The 22,129-nt window shown below is 41.5% G+C and overlaps 1 protein-coding gene across 1 annotated transcript in view; it reads left to right on the top strand.

Moving 5' to 3' along the window:
- Window positions 1-19,475, top strand: part of sema6bb (sema domain, transmembrane domain (TM), and cytoplasmic domain, (semaphorin) 6Bb) — a 123,040-nt gene extending 103,565 nt beyond the window's left edge. The window contains exon 17 of the mRNA XM_069150281.1: window positions 13,176-19,475. Within this exon, the coding sequence (XP_069006382.1) occupies window positions 13,176-14,083 (908 nt within the window). The 3' untranslated portion in view covers window positions 14,084-19,475. The remainder of the gene's footprint in view (window positions 1-13,175) is intronic.
- The last annotated feature ends 2,654 nt before the right edge of the window (window positions 19,476-22,129 follow it).

A 22,129-nucleotide genomic window follows, 5' to 3' on the forward strand; every position in this document is an offset into this window, starting at 1 on the left:
GAAAGCTTGGCGAGGTGCAAGGACTCCTGAAGGGCTTCAGCTCTTTCATCTGACTTCTTCCTCTGAGTCCTCCCTCCGCTCCTCACATCTCCTTCTCCACTGCGGCTGCTTCAGAGAGAGCCTTGAAAAACACAGGGGGCCTGTGACCCTTCAGTGAGCCACGGGTTCTTGCTGATAGATGTGTTTTTGTGTGTTCAGGCTTCCCATATTTCAAGGACTGGTTGAAATTAATTTGGTGTTTTGAGTCGTACTCATACTTTATAGCCTGCAGTTAAGGTTTGTGACACGTACTTACAGTATGTCAATCATACATGTACACGTGTTGGTGGGAAAAAAAATCCTTAACCCTTGTGTTGTCCTTGGGTCAAAATGACCCACAGCTGTGTTCAACCAAGTTCTATTTTATTTCTATATTTTTATATGTTTTGGGATTTATTTTTTTTTTTTGGTTGAAAGAAACCCTCACATCATCCATGATCCCAAAAAATATGAAAATATAGAAATAAAATAGAACTTGGTTGAACACAGCTGCAGGTCATTTTGACCCAAGGACAACATGAGGGTTAATATTCTGGAGTGCCTCCAATGTTTTTCTAACTTTTCTAACACAATCTATCTTGCCAGTTACATAATATTTAAATTACAAATACAAAACTTAAATACACTGAGGTCTTGTTTTCTCAATCAGTATCTTTGTCTGAGCAATGGGATCCTTACACACAGCATGAGGGTTTATATAGGAGATGTTATGTTTGTGTTTTCTTTGTGGGCGTGGCTCAGTTGTCATCAAATCCCCAAATGTGATGACAGTTGGCGCCAGCACCGTGATCACCTGGGTCAAAGAAGGAGGTCATCTGATGGAGTAGAAGTCCAAAAAGGGAGGAGGTCAAGGGTATTTTGATGGACCAAAGAGTTGTTGTTCAAGCCAGAAGGAAACCAAAAGTCAATGAGGATTTCTTTTAAGTAACTTAAGATACAGTATTTGGATAAAAACATGTATTTAACTTACGTAACATGTGTAACATTAATTAGGCCTATGTAGAATTACTTACCTGCATCTTCCAGCAGGCACAAGTCTCTCATGTCGTGTGTGCACTGCTATTTTATTCAGTTCTCTGTACGGCATTATACTGCACCAGGAGATTTTCTACTTTGTGCTGCAGCCTACAGACAAACTTAATACAGCTTGCTCTGTTTTAGTCATTAAAAATATGAATCCTCCTAATTATTTCATAACTATTTCACACAGTGCGGCTGTAGCAGGAGAACGCATTTCTTGTCTTAATGAAAAGACCGCGAGGGTAGAGGGTGATGTAGGGATGTGTTGTACAATCGGGAGTCTGCACATAAGAGTTTTATTTTGAAAATTGAAGGATTCCCTTCGTTTTCCTCTGTCTGAATTCCTGCCTGGCCGATCAGCTCTGTTTAGCTTGACACTCTGCGCCGAACTTTAGTGCTGCAAGCACTGATCCGCTTCTGGGACGCTGCTGACACACCGCGGCACGACTGGTGAGACATTAACCATTGACTTGAGTGGCGACAATCAGCTCCGATGACCGTGTCGGAGACAAAACACAGAGCAAATGGAACTGATGGAAAATAGCTTTTATTTTAACCCAAACTATGGTCTTTTTCTAATACTAACCAAGTATTTTGCTGCTTAAACTTGAACAAACTGTGAAATTGTCAAACCGCATGACTTCATTCCTCATAAAACTAATGAGCTGAATTTTTTAGAGTTAAACTCAATTAATTATACCTAAGTGTGCCTTCGGAACTTTGATCGTTGTTTATTTGCAATGAAAATGTATAATATAGATCACCTACAAACATGTTTTAATGAATGTTGAAATAGTCTGCTTTAAGTAATATTTTGTGCCTGGTGTTTTTTTTTTCACAAAAGGTTATCTACCTAGTTAAAAACAACAACAGCACTTGAAAATACTTGCTCTTGCCTTCGGTTAAAAATCCAGAACCATGAATAATCAAAGATCTTTCGTTTAAAAAGTTAAACTGCTCAACACACGATGTCTCCTGCCTCACTGAAAGATGTATTCTCATTATACACCCACCGGAGGCTTCAAGTTTCCACATCACACTTGTCAAAGATGAATGTTGGACCGCGACTGGTTTCCACACTAGTTGTGATGTCACACAATCATCCTGTATCCTGTTAAACTCAGATTTCAGGTGAGCTCAGAGAAACTTTCCTGATTCAGTGGATGAAAGTTAAAAAAGTGTCAAAACTCTGCTCATACATCATCCTGCACAGTGAAGCTCAAACATCCAAAGAGCAAGGAGGAAAACACATTTGTGAGGATAGAGGGACTCATTTTTTCAGAAAAATGTTTTTGAAACAAGTGTTGAAGGGCTTTAATGTCTGATATTGGTGCTGCTGCTTTTTAGAATTAATGAAAATTCTGAAGCCACAACCTTGATGAACTGAAACTGCAGGGCACAAATAGAACTGTTGGGTGCTTGATTGCAAAAATTTAATTAAATAAATAAATTTGATTTTTGATTAAAATGAATCACAATCTGAAGGTTTTTTTCAGACAAATGAAACTCATTATCGTTTTAAGTTAATAGCTTTCAATTTTAGATTTTTGTTTTTTTGTTTATGAACTTTTACAGAACTATGTTGACTTCAATCTCCCAAAACCAAGTAGAATTTGTAAGACCTACATGTGTGTGAATGTGTATGGTTCTGCGTGTGTCCAACTGAACGAAAGTGTTGCTGAAACAGAAGTAATACAAAAATCAGTACATTGACCCAGACATTTTACACACTACAAGTATGCAGTATGTGTTCACTTTGTCATCTCACTATCTGCAGAAATGAAAAGCAGACATTTTGGTTGAATGTGCCTCAGGCACTGTGGCTGTAGTGCTGAGTAATAGTTGTCCAGTAAAGTGTGGGCAGGTCCTGAAGGCACCGCGATGCTTCAACAGAGAGTCCTGCACCGTGACACCCAGAGCACTGTAACTCCTCTCCGCTCACACCACTGGGGATTGTTTTTGTGTCTATCATTCTGACAAAAATCGACCAAGCTGAGTTTCCCCAACTCCCTGCATCAAACAACACCTTTCCTCCTTCCTGCAACATCAATAACACTACTCTGCCTTTCCCACACTGACTCACTTCACTCAGTGACTCTCGAGTCTGCCTCATTTGTTTCCACTTTATTTATGTTTATCTTGCCTGTGACACTTCCACTGTGCTCTTTCTTTGTCACTTCTCTCTGCCTCCGCTCCCTCTCTCTTTCTCCCTTTCTCTGCACATAGTCCATCAGCCTCTTCCTATCTCTTTAACCCCGGCTTGTTTGCACCATCTCAGTATTGATCACTGTAAACTCTCTGTAGTTCTGAAAGCGGCTGTGATTCTGAGCGATCACTCAGCGCAGGATGTGTCTTGACGGCATGTCCACTTGCAAAAGGCCTTGGCCTGTGTCAGAGCGGAGACATTTCATTAAAGGGGACCTGTAAATTACCAGAGCAGGCGAGTGGCTGAACGAATGGGGTGAAAGCAGTTTCAATCAGTCACCCAGATGGCGTGCCGCCCTGACATGGGGCCTGATGGTCTAATCATTCTGTTAAACCTTCGGAAATTTGTATCGGGAACGGGTCCAGCACTTCAGCTCTGGGGGTGTTAACATGAAAATATATTGGCATGTGTTTTCAGCTGGTGGGTGAATAGTATAGCACTATACATGGCCCTGATGTGATGTACGGATGTAGCAGGTGAGAAAGATTAAGTCAGAATTGCCTGGTTCATGATTTGGGAACGAGAGATTTGAACCCTCTGGGCGGATCATTAGACTAATTCTATGCGGACCTGCACTCCAATTTATTGCCTGCGACATGTTTGTGAATATTTATTATTGCTCTCCACAGTGCACATTTGGCTTCGCACCTAAAACGAGAATATCAATTACCAAACGAAAGCACAGCCAGCGCTGTAAATCGTAAGTCATGTAATATAGAGGAAAAGAATGAAAACAATATCCTACTGAGAAACCCACACATGCACTATCTCTCATGCACACAAACCCCATTGCAAAACAATTTATTTTACCACAGTGTCTGCCACAGCCCAGTTGCTTTGTTTGGATTGGACTGACTCGCTCTTGTTAAACTACCTTTCACTAAAGGTTGACCAGATTTGGAAAACTAGGTCCCCTGATATAATTGAATCCACAAATTCAATGAGGAGAATTCCTGATAGCAACATGTGTGCATAGGCTGTGAAAAAACATTTATGTACCCCCCCCCTCCCCTGTAGCTCCTGTAGCTTTTGATTACATGTCAGCGAGAGGGAGCCAGCCCCCCCTCTGATGAAATTAATACACAGCCTCCCAAAAGCAACTCGAGATGTTCCTCATTTATTCTCAGCTGAGACTTTTCGAGAAGCCCAAAAAGCAGAAAGACACCGAAATGAGAGTGAGAGTTAAAAAATTAAGGTTCACTGAGTAACTAGGGAGAGAAGAAGATGGAGAAGAGGAATGTATAGGCAGCAAGAGAGCCATGCAGGTATGTAATAATGCAGTCATCATCTGAAACCTTGACTCTGAGCCAGCCAAAAGCCTGATCTGCCCTCTCTGATAAACCCAGCTGAAGACATGAATCTATTAACGGTGTGTTTTTTGGTGGAGATTTTATGGAATTTTAATTACAAACACATGGCTGGTGTGCATAAATGTTTTAACATATTGATCAGCCGAGTGCAACACTGGCACGTCCGACCGGCCCTCAGGAGCCAAGGTTGGGGCTGATTTTGTATTTTTTTTATTTCTTCATAATTTTTTAACCAGGGAGTCTGGCAGAACTCTCCAGCAGCTTTCTGAAGCCATGCTCTGCAAAGGCTGTCAGGGAGGAACTGTAAATGGTTTTACAGTCATCCCGAGAGTAAACATGGTTTACGAGCAAGCAAGGTTTACTCCAAGTAAGGAGCTATGCTTCTTTTTAAAGCACTTTAATTCTTCCTCAGTTTGCTGCCAACCTTGAGCACACGTCGGTGTTAGTTTCACAGCTCACAACGTGAGGTGTTCTGCATGTTTGTGTGTGAAAGAGAGATAGACGCCGTAGTGGAAATAGAGGGTGAGATAAACGGTGTATCTGCTGAAAGAAAAGTAATGCAGATGGTAAAAAAATGAGTAAGACAGCGGGGAGGAGGAGGATCTGCTAAAAACAAGAAACAAAATAGTGCCTGCAGTCTTTCAACCTAGGAAGAGGAGAGGAGGATAATGAGCAAAATCACTGAGCCATGGGTGCAGGCAGTGCAGGCAGTTACTTATTAACACGCACACACATTCATACATCTATACACACTCATTCATACTACGGTGCACATGCTTTGCCACGTGCATCGCTGCCGTCGCTGCTCACATAAACACATTAACATTATGCAGAGAAATGGTGGATTCCAGAGATGAAAGCCCTTCAGATCACTGGCTGTACGCTGACACAGTCGTAACCTATCAAGCTCAGAAGTGTGTTCATGGCATCGACAGGTCCACCGGGATGCTGTGAAGGCTCTTTGTTCTGTTTGGATGTGCTGTATTTCTAATACATGGATTCCAGCCCTCAAACTGCATAAAAGTTCCCCTGCCTGGCTTTTGATTGAGGAACATATCGAACTGTAGGAAGCCTCAAACAGATCCCAAATTAATTAATCAAGATCTAAGATGACTAACTGGTCCAGACAGTAATCAAAACCTGTGTAGCAACCGGGCAGATGACGCATGCACATTGATGGGATTTGTTGTTTCTGCTGTATCAACTAGTCCTCCAACCCACACAGCCATATAGGTTGATTCTTCACACGATCAAATACAACCCTGGTTAGGTTTCTGCTCAAAGCCCACGTGGTTCAAATGTTACAGTTACAACTTCCTAAAAGTAATTCAGCCTTTGTTGTCATGGCAACAGTCAACAGTTTTAAAGAACTGTCCTGACTTGTGGTTGGAGACGAGAGCAGTCTCCTTTACCCTGTTATGCAGCCTTGGTTGTCAAGGCAACAGTAAAAGCGGTTTTAAAAAAAACTGTCTCAACTCATGGATGGAAATGGGAACCAAATACCGGTCCGCTGTTTGAACTGCGTCACTTCTCCGGGACACCAGATTGTCATTATTTATAAAAAAAATTAAAAAAAACTAGAGGTCACTTATCTTTAAAATGTAATAAGCTGCTTGCACTAAAGACCTATGGGAACCTTTTTTGAAGGAGGACACTCTCTAATACACCTTTTTTTTTCTTTTTTTTTTTTTAAGAATAATTCTAGTTTATTACATCCAGGGTGTTTTGGTCATCATTGTGATCAGTGATAATAAGACTGCACATACCAAGTTCATTGCATTACTTGCACCCTCACACCGCAGATAAAATATTCTGTATCAAAGAGTTGTGAACAGTTGAATCAAAGAGTTTCCTTCTCAATATTTTATTTAAAAATGTATAGAGGCCGCGGGAGGTAAAAGTTTCAGTTGACAAAAAGAAAACAACAGACTTTAGATATATGAAGATAATTTCAGGTGGTAGATTTATTTTTTTCTCATAAAATACCTCTCAGACCCCTCAGATTTGTCATGCAACCCTTCTGGGGGCCTTTTAAATAATTCAGCAGGACGGTCTAAAAGTCTGAATGCTTGTTTTGTTTTTAATGCCGCAGCGTTCCCGGATTTCAGTAATTACTTTGATCACTACAGCTCTAACACAACCAGCAGAAATGATGGCCAAAACTATGAACACAAGATCCAAGTTGTAATGAACAGGGATAATCCTTTGGCTGCACGTCTCTAATCAAGATCATCATCACTGATGGTGGGTTGAAAATGATCTATTTTTCCTTCATCTGACTCTTGTCTATCTCGTTCACACATGTTCACAAGGCCATTGTCGTAAGCGCCGCCAAACTGTGAGCATGGACCGAGCAGATACACAGAGTCTTCTGCCAGAGCTCTAATCAAGGGAAATGTTTAACAACTGGCGTGGAGCTAGCAAGGCTTTTCAATAATTTCCCTCACTCACTGGCAAAATGGAGGGAGGGAGAAACAAGTGCAGAAGACAAGTGGAAACATTCACAAAAAAATCACAGACATTACCTTATCTGTCACATTTAACGAGTAACGGAAACTTTGTCACTCTGGCACTTTGGTATTAAATTCGATTGTGCAGAAACAACCTTGATTTTAAAGTGTGTGAGTGAAAGTTTCTTAACTCCTCTTTTTGAATTTTTAAGCTATTAAACATCATGCCGCCACCCCTGGTGAGCAAAGGACTTGTGGGTAAGAGGGAGATATGAAGAGAGGATTAACGGCTAACAAGAAAGATTGGAGGCAGGGAGGGACCGTACGGGGTGTGAAGGAACAGATGACTGTGGGTTAGATACAAAAACAATTGAATATTCAAAGTAGATTTTAACTATGTGCCAGTTCCTTTGTACTTTAAATGTGACAGTTAACTGCTACCAAAGTGGATATACACAAATATCCTATCAATGTTGCTTTCAACCAGCGAGCTGTTATACCTTTTGGTGTTGTTAGGTCACTTCTGTCCAATATACTCCCCTCCTCCATCTTTTTTCTCTTTTCTCTTAAACTCTAATTGTCTCTTTTTCCCTCTCCTCCTCTACTTTTACTTGACTTGTCTCCTCCTCCCATTTGTCACCTCTTTGTCTCATACCCTCTTTTCTTCTTCAATTTCCCTTCAACATGCAAACTGTACTCTCTCCTCTCCTCTCCTCTCCTCTCCTCTCCTCTCCTCTCCTCTCCTCTCCTCTCCTCTCCTCTCCTCTCCTCTCCTCTCCTCTCCTCTCCTCTCCTCTCCTCTCCTCTCATTGTTACGCTGTAATTGGAGCTGGAAGCTTCGAGACAAGCAGCTCAGTATTCGTCAGGCTGACAGGCAGGCCTGTTGGCTTCTATTAAGCTTTAATAAGTGAGCAGGATTGGAAGAAGAGAAGGAGTTGAAGGGAGGAGAGTGTGCACAAGCTGCTGCCTCTACTGTCACCCCTCGGTAGGATGCCGGGAAACCTGTCTGCTGTCACAAAAACACACACTACCAATTCTCTATCCATCCACCCTTCTCATTTTTGTTCTAATCCTTTTTCAGCTTACTTCCACTGGCTAAACACTTTTTCGAGATGTTGTGCATCCAAGAAAGACATAAGTAAGGGATAAAAAAAAAAAAAAAAAAAAACAGGTGAAATAATTAACATCTGAGTGTCCATGTGAGAGTTGAGCAGCCATATTTAGAGTGAGAAATCTAGTCTGTCTCTGTTCTGCAGCTGAGATGTCCCACAGCCATACAGCACAAACACACACACAGACACACACACACACACACTTGTCAAGACCTCTCTCCTGCCGTGATGTGACAGTAGTCTTATTGCACCATGCAAAATTTAATCTGAAGTGCCACAGTGACCCAGGGCCACAGTTGAGGTGAATGTCAGAGAACCATCTACAATCTCTGCAGCCGAGTGCAGCAAGAACAATTCCAGATGTGACGTGTGTGAGACAGGAGGTTTGCAGTTATTGCCTTGTTCTGAATTTTTCTGTGGTCACACTACTTCATTTTTATTTACAAAGTCATCAAGGTTGCGGTTTATCGGAAAAAGAAATGTTCAGCCATAATTAGGTTTATAATTTGAACTCCCTGTGTGTGTGTGTGTGTGTGTGTGTGTGTGTGTGTGTGTGTGTGTGTGTGTGTGTGTGTGTGTGTGTGTGTGTGTGTGTGTGTGTGTGTGTGTGTGTATGAACATGTTGGTAACCTCTAAATGCCTTTTTCTCTGTGTCATATCTGCAGCCATTTCACTGAGCAAAGGAACATTAACTGAAACTGCCAGTCTTTCCAAACTTAATATTGGCCACAAACTTGAAATAAATACACCAAGAATCAGGCCTGTGTTTAGGCTGCTGCAACAAAGATGCCAACCATATGCTCAAGGAGAAAAGAACTCGCAACGAGCAAATGCCAAATTCAATACAAACAAGGAAGAACGTTAGTGCTTACATGAATACACGAAGACTAAAAGGATGTCTGTTCTGGTTAGCCTGTGTGGCCACGAGCTGGCTGTAAGACAGCATGAAGGAAGGAAGTGAAGACAGGTATACTGTGAGATCAAAATTATGAGCTGCAATCTATGTTTAGAGCTATTTTGAGATATTGAGCAATCAGGTTTTTACATCTTATTGGGCAAAACTAACCTCCCCCATATAAACCTTAATACTCAGGTAAATAATCACTTTAAAATCCATAACTCAAGCTGCATTCAAGGATCCACTTCAGGAGAAACTACTTTGTTTTTTTTTTAATCAAATTTATGTATTAATATTCAGACACAGCGATGAACTAATGGGGAAAAAATAAGTAAAAAGGAAATGGGGAAAGAGAAGGTCGTGGCATTAAGCCAACAAAGAAATTAAAAACAAATACAAATCACATTTCCCTTTTAGTCTGGCACAATCCCGCTGATAATATGCAATCTCCTCAGGTATATTTGATGGTCAGCTGGACTGAACTGTGCATGTCACGTAATTAACGAGCTGTAACTAAGGCCTGTGTTTACATGTATCACTGAGCTTATTGGATTGGTAATAAAGGACTAATTAGTGTTGAAAAGGACATTGATTGACCAACAAGTCCAGTTGATTAACGGCAGGTTTCCATCAATGGAAAGTGCAAACTTGTTGAGAGTATGGACTTAACATTGACAGTCTCATGCTGTAAGGTGAAACTCTAAGTGACAGGGGATGAATAAATGGTTTATTATAATTTGTAGTCTTTATATTTCAGTTAAGCTTTAAGGCCACTGCTGTGAGGGTATACAGGCCAGAAATTAATTGTCTGAATAAAAAAAAAAAGAAAAAACAAAGACATGGTTCGATCCCATTTAAAATCGATTGTTTTGGCAACACTAAACAATACTGCTGCCATTTTTGTTTTTTTTAGTTGTCAACATCTATCAAATGAATTGTCATGAAATTTTCAGAATGAAAAAACAAAGCAGATGCCTTCACTCTTTTTAAAGCGCTATCATCAAGTTAAAATTTAATAAGTTTTGTTTCGTGACCAAATACTTGCAAACTGAGACTCCCATCTGCCTAGTTTTGTTTTTAATTGGCAATTAGAAAATGTTGGCATGCAGGCTAAAATAAAATGGTGAACCTTGCTAAATGTAAGCAACTGCTGATGTTAACATTTATGTTTAAAAACAGCCCCAGATATATTCGCATACTATCACGAGTTACTTACTTGTTTGTGTTTTTCCTGTCCTTGCACTTGTTTTTTTGTTTTTTAAGTTTTTACACAAAGAGCATCCAAAGAAATCCATGTGCGATTTATTTTTGTCACTAAAAACTACTTCCCACCAAAACACAACTTCTCCTCCCAGAAGGAAATTTCTTACAAGGGAGTTAAAACATTTTGTTAAGGAGACAATGAACCAGAGAATGAGCTGAAAATCAGAAAATGCTAAATGTTGATTAACTCACTATTGCATCTTTTTTTCCACAAGTGACTAAAATGGGTGGACCGGATTCACTGGTATTTTAGAAAAAAACATGTTTAATAGGACACATATTATGACATTGATTGTGACTTGTAACTTGAAAAGAAAATACATATTGTTTCATATATTTTCCGTTGTTACACGTAACCTACGTCTCTCACTTCACCACATTGATGCACCTGCAGGCTCTGTTTTGGAATTTTTATTTTTAGGTAAAATACTTCAGAAATAACAGTCACAGATTTTTCAGCCATGTGTTGAAGACTTGGAAATTTAATTCTTCGTGGATATTATGTGTGCAGTATGCAGTTGATGCTGATTATGTTTTGGAGAGCTGTTGTGCTTTTTGTTACTTGCTCCTCTCACAACAAGACAAACTGGTGAGCTTGTTTTGATCATCCTTTGGCTGAATTGTATCCTTTGGGAGAGGTTGCAGCTGTGTTTTTGATGGTAGGCTAAGCTACTGTATATCTTTGCTTTGCTATGGAAATTATAGTAAACTACTCAAGGGAAAAGTTTACATTTTTAAAGCACCTTTTGACTGTGGCTTCCTTTTCAAGCTGTTATTGCAGATTGTTTTTCTGTACACAGAGATTGGCACTCAGTAGTTGGCCAGTTTGTGCTCAGAAAAAAAACAAAAAAACATTATCATAGTTAAGTCGCAGTTTCCGTGAGTGTTGGCAGGGAGGCCCAAAATGGCTGATGTAATCTGCCTTCAGAGAATTTGCCATTTAAACAGACAATGAAACATTAAAATTAGAATTTCTGCTCACCTGAATGTTTTAATGTCTGTATGTGGTGAGGGACTGGTTTGCACTGCCAGACACACTCCTCCTTGTGCAGCATGATTGCTCGTTGATTCATCAGTCAGTTGATTCACTGAACTTTATTTTGTAATGTTTGGGCATAGGGAGGATATCAAGGCATCCCAAGTCAAAGGGCTAAAGCCATGGATCACTGCTGCCCAAGTCAAGTTGATAGTCTTTTTTAGTGTCAAATTATTGAAATTATCAAGTTGACTTTAAAGTTATAAAATTTATATCTCAAGTCCAACTTGAGTCCACATCATCAGACTCAAGCCCACAAATGGCCATAAGGATGCACATTTTCAAATATTCTCTCCTCGAAGGAATTCATGGTGTTGCATTTGGTTGGTTGTATGAAGAATGACACAGCTTCAACAAGCACTTTTTTTTTTTTTTTTTTTAAACATACAGAGGCTTAAAAAGTAGAGATCATTTTCATTTTTTATTTTGGGTGAGCTACCCCTTTAATATGTACAAGAGCACCTCTGGTTCAACACAGCAGCTCAGCAGTCTCTCAGGGTTTTAGCTGCCATTCCTCAGCTTAATGTCAGCATCTTGAGTAACACTTTACTATACAAAGCCGCAGGACTCTGTAATTAACCACCAGGCTGTCTCGAACTGGAGTACTGGCACCACAACCAGCTCCATTTGTCCCCATTAAAAATGAATTTGTCAGATAATAAAAGTATGTTTGTTAAAAAGAAAAGAAAAAAATACCGCTGTTCTATATTTGTCCTTTCTCTGATCCTTTGCCCTGCTTCTTTTGTGTGCAGTGAGTAAGTGGCTCCCCATGTCTATTAATGACATCCATTTATTTTCTGAAAGAGGATTTATTTTGCTGTCCTTGTGGAGACAGTCTTCCCTCTACCACTATCAGTGTTGTAATTTAACAACTGTTACTACTGTTTGTCTAAGGCCCCAAATGTTCAAGTTTGCTTTAGGCAACTCTCTCTCTCTTTCTGTAACACCCTCCTCTTTTCTTCATTTGCTTTTTCTCCAATCTGTTTCCCTTGGCACAATTTCATTGTATTCGTTTGTGTCGGTCCCAAGAGCTCACGCAGCAAAGAACAACTTTTCTTCTGGCATTTCTCTAATTGATCTGTGGCAGCCCATGCTGGTCTTGTTGTATTCATATCTTAAATAATTCATAAACCGTTTTCTCTGAGGGAGTTCATCTCAGAAATTCATGGTCTTGTCTGCAGATATGGTACCCTTTATCTTTAAAAATGGTGCCTCATGCTCATCCTCGCAAAAACTTTGGCATATGGATGTAACAAAGAAAAGAATACATTTCTCCATATTTATTTTAGCTAAAAAGAGTACGAGGGCTTTTGTTTAATAAAAATGCACAGCAAGTTCAGGATGTTGGTGGAGTCTCATATTTGTCATTTGTACGAGACAAAAACCTGAAAAAAGAAGTATCCAGCTTCTGAGATGTTGACTATAAACGTTACTCATAAATATATGAATCAAAATTGTTCAAAGTCAGAAGTACACAGCACAAACAAGGTATGACAACTTTCAGTTATTTCTCACCATTAAAGCCAGACTTGGCATCTCTCCATGTCAAATTAATGTTGTGAAACATGTTAAGGTTGAAAGTTATTTTCAATCAGGAAGACAGTTATTACAGCTATTAAAATCACCATCCACTTTACGTAATGAAGGCAATTAGCCAGAGCTACCTTGGCTGGAAAGCATACGACCATTCCCACCCACACAGGGGAGAAAGAAAATAGGTAATTTTGTCTGGCCATTTGTTAACTCCCACGTGCTTAATACAGGAAATACTGATGCCATTTAGATGGTTCCACCAGTTGACTGATGGCTCTCTTTCTGTGTGTGATTATATCTCTGTGTAGGAATGCTGCTGCAGGAGAGTTTCATCGAGGAGCCTGACGGCCTAGTGTCTGTAAACCTGCTGGTGGTGTCCGCTGTTTCAGCCTTCGCAACGGGAGCTATCCTCTCTGGCCTCACTGTATGCTGGATTATGAGTCACCGCCACCGCCACTCCCGTGGCTCTGCCGCCAATGGCGCCCGCCGCAAAAGTGACAAAGAGCAGAGCATGCTGGGGCAGGGCCGCAGCGGATCGGTAATGAGCGTAACAAGAACCAGTGGTGGCGAGAGACGCCGTTCGCAGGCAGACAACCCCTTTGTTATGCCGAATGGCTGGCCCAAAGGAGAGATGGACCCAGGCTTGTTGCCTACCCCGGAGCAGACCCCGCTACAGCAGAAACGGGCCATGCGTCTCCCAGACGGCGACTGGGACCAGAGTCAGACCTTCCTCACTGCTGTCGGGACTCCCTGCCCAAACAACTCTGTCATCTACCTGAGCTCCAAGTTCCTACATGGAGGTGGAGGGGGTGGGGGTATGGTCCGGATAGAGGACCCAGGGGAGGTGATGCTGCCCCCACACACAGAACGCCAGCGCTACCTGATCCTAGCCACCCAGAGAGGGGAGCACGGTGGCAGTCGTCCCACCGGCACCCTGAGGAACTCAGCGGGAGAATACATCTACCCTGCCACGCCGCAGGATTCCCCTGACCGACGGAGGGTGGTCTCCGCTCCCACTCCTCACATGGACTATGGGGAGCCTCGCTGGAGTCACGAGGCGCTCAACTACAACAGCAACAATGGGGCGCCCTATCACCCTCAACGCCAGGGCCTCATCAGGCCAGACATGCATGGGCCTCGAGGGCTGGGAGAACTGGCTGACTTCAGCCATCTTCTCGTGAAGAACATGGGAGAGCGCAACCCCAGTGGCCAGTGAGCTGAAGTAGGTGAACCCTGACACCAAGCTCTCTCTGAAAACCATTCCCTCCAACAGTAAACTGGAATAAATCAACCCCTCAGACTCACTGTCCCGGTCCAACCTTACCCTGTCTGTCCTCTCTCACTGTCATTAAATGTTCTGACGTCATTCAGCTGACTGAAGAGAGAGACAGAGAGAAAAGAGACAAAGACAGAGTTGAAAAAGAGGAGAAAACTCTCCTTACGTCTGCGTTCCTCTGTTCGTAATCTGAGGTGTGCCCCTCTGATCTGTCAGTGGTACCACCCACAGAGAGTGACTTTGACACCACAGGACAAACAGCAAGATAAAGAGAGGGGTGCAGAGGAAGGGGAATCTTCTTAAAAGGACAGTGTGGAGATTTAAAAAAAAAAAAAAAAAAAAAAGACAATTTCGCTTGCAGAGCCAAATGTGAAAGGTCTCCCTCTGACATTTTGTTCACTGTTTTGACACCATGAATCTTCTTTGAGTGTGAAATTTCTTTCTGCTTTGTGTGTGTGTGTGTGTGTGTGTGTGCGTGTGTGTGCGTGTGTGTGCGTGTGTGTGTGTGTGTGTGTGTGTGTGTGTGTGTGTGTGTGTGTGTGCATGCCAGTGGCATCCAGCAGACAACAATGTGCTTTACTTTGGATTTTAGATGAGACTAAAATTGTTGTAGCTGTGCCAGAGGGCAGTGACTCGATGAATCATGCTGTGTGTGTGTGTGTGTGTGTGTGTGTGTGTGTGTGTGTGTGTGTGTGTGTGTGTGTGTGAGAGATCGTGTGTATGTGCGAATGTGTGTGGCCACAACAACCCCAACCAGCGTCCTGTCTTAACTGTGAAGTATAACTATATAATGAAGGTGGTGACAACGTTGTTTTTCCTTTTTATAAACAATCACAGAGAGTCAAAAGGATTTTATTATATTACTTGAAGCTCTATGTGTATACGAATCAGAGGTTTGGATGGTTGACCAGTGGCTAGTGAGGGATTCAGATTGACCCAGTGTCACTCCCAGCACTTCGAAAGCAGCACAGAGCCATGATGAAGTGAAGAGAGCAATAATGAGCAAGAAACATATAAGGATGAAGATAAAGCCAATTTAATTTGATATTTTTATAATATCATTGTCTTCTCAGTGAAGCAAACTGAAGCTTAGAGACGTCAGCCTCTGGGAAAAGGAACTGTATCTCCCCTCCATTCTTCCCTCCCTCACTGCCTCCCAGCATGCTGGGCTCTGTCTGACCTGACCTGAGGCCTCCCTGGGCCCCGCAGTCCATTTGACGGAGGGAATGTGAGCTCTGGCTGTCTGGCTATCTGACTGTAGCTGTGAGGCCCGGCCGCTTGGGAGCCCCATTCAGCCTCTTCTGCCCGACACTGAGCCTCTTTGTGCCCCAGAAGCGGGAGGAGACTGCGGCAACAAATAGCCGTTAAGAGTCAGAGACCTAGCCCACCACCACAGGCTAGCAGAATATCAATGAGGACGACAGCAGCTCCATCCGTCATCCGAGATACATCAACCAGGCCCGGGCATCTCTTGTGGTTCACCCAGACTGGCGATTCAGTGCATTGCCAGGACAGGGAGGAGCTGAGGGCTGAAGCTGGGGTTGAGGCCAGCGATGGGGCACTGCTAACTGTCACAATGGTCATCCCTTGTGGCTTTATCCCTTTCTTTCTTTCTTTCTTTCTTTCTTTCTTTCTTTCTTTCTTTCTTTCTTTCTTTCTTTCTTTCAGTGTGTTTCCCAACAAAAGCTGGATAAAGAAAACAGATGGGCATGGGTATACTTGGGTGTGGAGTTTCTCTTTCACTCCGCTGTCTGATCTTTTGATATTTTCTGTTTTTTTGTCCGTTCTTATCTGTTCTTGATTCAAATATAGATGCACAGATAGCTTTAGTTCATCTGGGTCATGGTTTAGGTGGTATTTTTGTGTGTATCCGTCTCAGCTTGTGTGCGCGCGAGAGTCTCTGAGGGCTTGTTTACATGAATGTGTTGCTCATATTGAGTACAAAAAACAGCTTTGATCAGTTCTACTCTCACCCTCACTCTTCTTTTTTCAACCCTGTCAAGAAAAAAAAACAACTATTGAACCATTAATGCCTAACTTCCACAAATGCATGCTGTCAGTGTCCACAGCCTTGCGTGGGAGCAGTGCATGCTATACAATACATTTAAGCCATTATACTTTACACAAAGAAGTGCAGTTAAAATGGAGATGCAATACACACAAGACACACATCTTTTAGTTCTGATACAACGCAAGACTTTTTGAGACTTTAGTTAGAAAAAAATGTGGCTAACAATCTATATTTTCATATTAACATTGGATCACATGTGTCAGACCCACAGAGAACTATGACCAAAGCATATTTTAACTCATCGTTTTGGTTTTCTGGCACAAAACCTTTTGTGCATTCATGTAGCTGGGAAAGTTGGGAAAGTTAATCTAATCAGATTGGCTATTTAACCTTCTTTCTGGACAAAGTACGTTTCTTCCATTGAACACAAATGCCGCCGACTCAGAGCTCTCAGAAAACTCCTACTTTACTCGTGGGATTTTCAGAGTTCAACGGGCATTAGGGTGTCTTTTCTACTTCCCAGTTGAATGCACCAATTTTTGTTTTGATTGACTCTCACTGCTCTTGTTGTTACTTTCTGCTGCAGCAACCAGCTATTGTTTCTACATTTTATACATTATATACCTTAATTTGAGAAACATAATCCTCTTTTTCTACAAATTTGGCCCAATGTAGTCGGTTAAAGTTTAATGCTCTCTAAACACAAACAGTTTTTTACCAACTTTCCCTAAATAAAACAGTCCAGATTATTCTGTCAAAATTTGGATGCAAATCAGATGCCTAACCACAGAGATGTAAACAAGAGTATAAATCTGAACAGCTATTCGATACCAGTTTTCGATGCAGGGCTACACACACATTTCTGTTGAGGTTTACTACCCAGCCCTAACAAATGTAGAGCCAGAGCTAGAGGTAATATATGAGACAAGCCAGTGAAAGAGATTTATAAAAGCAAGGACAGCGGAGGAGGTCAGGCAGGCGAACGTGATGTTACTGCATTACCGCCTTGCCACATTAGTACAGTGTATTCTTTACACATTCCACCCTGAAACAGGTCATTAGTATTGAGGATAGGGAGCTCTCCACCAGCCCAGCCCCATCTCAGCCATGGCTTGAGTGCTGTGTGTGTGTGTGTGTGTGTGTGTGTGTGTGTGTGTGTGTGTGTGTGTGTGTGTGTGTGTGTGTGTGTGTGTGTGTGTGTGTGTGTGTGTGTGTGTGTGTGTGTGTGAATGAGGCCTCTCTGTCTCAGCCAGCGTGCCCAACCAGCCGTGTCCTCGCTCCGCATCTCCTCCAGTGTTTCACTAAACATGCTTGATTAGGCAAAGTACATTCCCGGCCCTCTAATGGCCTGATGAGTCCCTGAGAAGATTACTACAGACACATCAGCCCTGAGAGGGAGGTGCACGTTCAAACCAGCCCCTTTACCCCTCCACTAACCACCAGCCTCGTACATATACACACACTTATGCATGCACACACACAAATGGGCCCTTTAACCAAATTCGGGATGCAATTGAATTAAGATCAGAAATAGAGTTCAGGCCTGAAATAGGGCTGACCGGTTCAAGGGAAGGTACTGTTCATGATGTTATCTCAATGTCTGCACAATTTGATTACTTTAGTTCAACATTACAGGGCAGCAAAAGAATTCAGGTGTAACCTCACGGACGTCAGACTGTTTATTAAAGCCATCATCCTCCTTACTCTTTACATACTTCATGTCATTCCTGTCCCTCGTCTTTTAACAGCAATTTGTCTTCATAAGATACTATCTCCACCAACTTTAAGTCAAGGCTGTGCATTCTTGTGTTTGTCACAGTTAAATGTTAGCTGGTTAATTTAATGAATCAGAAACCAAAATCAAAGTAACCTCTACTTTATTTCACATCAAATCCTTTATGCGTGACACTTTTTAAAAAAATATATTTTCACAGCCGCTCATGTGGTAAATTGCTTTCCATCGCTTAGAAATGACTTTGTTTGAAAGTTCTTTTTTTGTCTCAAATGTAGCATATATTGCCTCCAGTCCTACACACACACACACACACACACACACACACACACACACACACACACACACACACACACACACACACACACACACACACACTCATACACATATTCTTCCTCTTATCTTATCTCTACCCTCCAAACACACACAAGACTCCCACCCAGCATTTGTGACCCAGGCTGTCTGAGTTTTTATTTATCATGTTTTGTCTGTGCGCTTGCTGAGGAGAACCATGCCTTTGTGTGTTGGGGTTGTGACGTGCGGCCCAGTCATGCGATGCGCCCCAGCCAATAACTGCCATTTTACAGTGCTCCATTGTACTGTATGTGATCTATGCCCTAGAAAAGTGCGGAGAAAAAAATAAAAGAATAAGTTGTATTAAATCCATCCACACACTGGGAAGTAGTGACTTGAAACTGCTTCCGTCCAAGCCAACATGTGAGAGGAAAAAGCACAAAAACAAGGCAAAAACAAAATCAACATTTGCATTTTTGTAAAGTTGTAGATGTATTTAGTCAGCACTGATCATTTCTGTCATGTTTGTTTTTTCTCTTGTTTGTTTCTGTGGTAGATATTTGGTTTAAAATTTATATTGAATATTATTGTATATGATTTCAATTTCAATTCTCTGGTGTGCTGAATTTGATGACAACAGTGAAGACGAGCCTGATGACTATCATGATTATTATTATATTGAAGCAGTACTGTGAGCAGCACCGAAGTGTTGTGTCCTGTTTGGATGCTGAATCTTAAAGGAATGAGAGGGGAAGAGGAGGCAGAGTGAAATAACCCCTAAAGACTGAGGGTGAAAAGGAGATTTTTCTCCTGCAGAGTGGAGTATCCTACTACTGTGAAGGACCCCGCCTTCCTGTGGCTCTCACCAGAGGCTGCCCCCAGTCACCCCGGGGGGCCACGGGGCAGGCTGTCATCAGATGACAACCCGTGTCCCTCCTACAGTACGTGTACATAACCTTGATGCTTACATGTAATTTAAGTGCAGTAGCTGCATGACGACACAGCCTCTGTGTGTGTACAGAAGTAGCGACGTGTGAATTTGTACAGTACATGCAAGTGTGTGTGCTTGTGTCCGCGAAGAAATCTGTCTGTCGTCATGCAAAAAGCAACACGTGCATGCACCCTCCGACAACTGCGCAGTACATGCATACACTAAACACAGACACACACATACATAAACACACTCCAGCAGTTGTTCACCATTCTCCACATTGTCCTGAGCTCTGCCTGTCACTCCGCATGGAGACTTTGCTCTATGTCAACTTTCTTATTCTAATAAACCACTCAGAAAATGATATCTAAATTGTGATCATTGAATACAGTGTCTTTGAGTTCATCAACTAATTTAGTTGTTGCATCAAATAATTATTTTTTTTTAAGTAGTAGCTGTACACTGATATTTGGGTTTGTTACTTATTGTATACTTAAGGTCGCAGTGGTGGAAGAAGTGATAATTTACTTGAATGAAAATAATAGTAACAATATCACACTTTCACATAGGGTCCTTTATTAAATATACCATACTTGAGTAAAGTACAAAAGTATTATCAGCCAAATAAAATTTTAAGTATCACAAGTAGGACCCTTTCAGAGTATTAGTGCATGTGCAGGCCTATAATGATGCATCATAGTTTAATAGTAGATTTTCATTGTTTTGTATGTAACAAAACATAACCGGAAAGCATCTGACAGCTGTCACTATAATGAAGTAGAAGTATAAAGTTCCATTAAATTGAAGCAATCAAGGGCGGGACATTGCTCGAGTAAATGCACACTAATTACATTTTACAGATAGAGCTGTATACTGTACAATTTTTTTTAACAGAAGAAAAAAAAGCTTCCATAAACTGTTAGCACAGAGCTTAATAGTTATTCACTGTTTTGATGTGGCATAATATTGCAATAAAATCAGTGCCGACCTATGTGGATAAATGTAACTTTTTATTTCATTTTCCAACACACCTGATTGCCATGTGACATAGACAGCAAAAGACAGAAAAAGAAGAGTCATCCTTTTTATCCTTTACCAACTTTATTCTGCCATTTACATCATGCCTTCCCAAACATGTCCACAGAAAGACAGAACAATCTAAGCTATGTACATTGTACTACTGCAAAACATGTTTTTTTCTTGCAGTGGAAACTTTAAAGATATTAAATATCAAGATTCCTCCTTTGAAACAAAGATTCGTCATAATCTAAAAGAAAACCAATTGCTTTCATGAGCAAGCCTTTAGAAATAGTTTATTTAGACAGGACATTTCTTCAGGGTTGCATACACAGCTCAGTTACTTCAAGCAGCATTTGAACAGTTATGCAACCCTATAATCTAAAACCGGGGCAAGGTTGCAGTATTTTATATAATTTAATGTTTTCTATTTGGAACTATAATTTTTCTAATTGAATCTCTTTGAGTTTCTTCATCTTCATTTTATATGTTTATGGGAATTTTTTTGTTTTTTAAATTAATGGTTTCCTAATTTCAACATGGAGCCAAGTAATATTCACATGGAGTTGTATTATTATCTAACGGCTTGTCAGTCAGGCTAACAAAAAAAACAACTTATTCTGCAGCAAGACAGCTCACATCTGCACAGGGAGCAGTTGTTGCAGTGTCATCAATATTTGTTAGCAGGTGCTGCTGCTACTCACCTTTATTGTTTCATTAAATGACAAAACCCAGAGGCAAGACTTCTGCATATTTAGTAAATCAACCATAAAACAAACATAAAAGTGTGTAAATCAGTGAGAGGAATTGTCATTTACCTTGTCAGTTTATATCACCCTCCCCTCCCCCCCCCCCCCCCCCCCCCCCCCCACACACACACACACACACACACACACACTGTGCTACTCCTCCTCCTCTCGTTTACCTCTCTTCTTCCACCATGTTGCAACTCCTCATCTCACTGGGGAGCCTATCAGGCCATTTCACATCTGTTGAGTGGTGCCGGACCGAGAGGACCTGTCTGGGGCTCTCATTTGCTGATGTTTTATGGGAGTGAAGCCCTCCAGTGCTGCAGTACGCAAATGATACTGTAGGAATGAAGGAAAGATGAGGGAGAAGGATAGCGACCGTGTCCCACACATTTGTGGCATCCTTGTCTGCTCTCCTCTGCAAATTAAAACTGGCTGCATGAGCCAGCTTTGGGGTAATTTACAACTTGTTTACACCCGGTCCATGTCCTATCAGATATGTGGAACAGTATGGGAGGGAGGGGATGTGACACCAGGCAGCTGTATCCCTCAATCCCTGTGACGACCCTCCATTCCATCTCCTTTATCTATCTATCTATCTATCTATCTATCTATCTATCTATCTATCTATCTATCTATCTATCTATCTATCTATCTATCTATCTATCTATCTATCTATCTATCTATTGATCTGCCTGCTATCCATCCATCCATCCATCCATCCATCCATCCATCCATCCACCCATATTGTAAAGTATATCTATCTCCTTCCTACTCTCCCTTCCTCGTCTTTCTGTTCTGTGGGCAAACACACACACACACACACACACACACACACACACACACACACACACACACACACACACACACACACACACACACACACACACACACGCAGTCATTATGATGAATCTGATTAATGAAGAGGCTGAAACAGTGCCAGTGGGTACTCTCCTTGATTTGACTCCCTTCTCAACAGCTGAGCTCCACACAGTGCCAGCTTTAATCCATCTCACCATCTTAACAATTGGATTTCAAATACTTAAGCCCACATTTGATCAAAAACATTTCCATACTTTTACATACAAAAAAAAGAAAAGAAAAAAGAAGATGCATGCTTTAAGAGTCAGGCTGTTTGACACATGCAATGTTATATTAACATCTTAGTGGTCGGGACCATGCAAATCAGGCACAATAACAAGACAAAAACAGCTCTTAGTTTCCTTTGACTTGAGAAATTGATGCGCAGGCA

Source organism: Embiotoca jacksoni, unplaced genomic scaffold (assembly GCF_022577435.1).
Source record: "Embiotoca jacksoni isolate LCO1_2020_lvr unplaced genomic scaffold, fEmbJac1.0.p SCAF_16, whole genome shotgun sequence".
Lineage (NCBI taxonomy): Eukaryota > Metazoa > Chordata > Actinopteri > Embiotocidae > Embiotoca > Embiotoca jacksoni.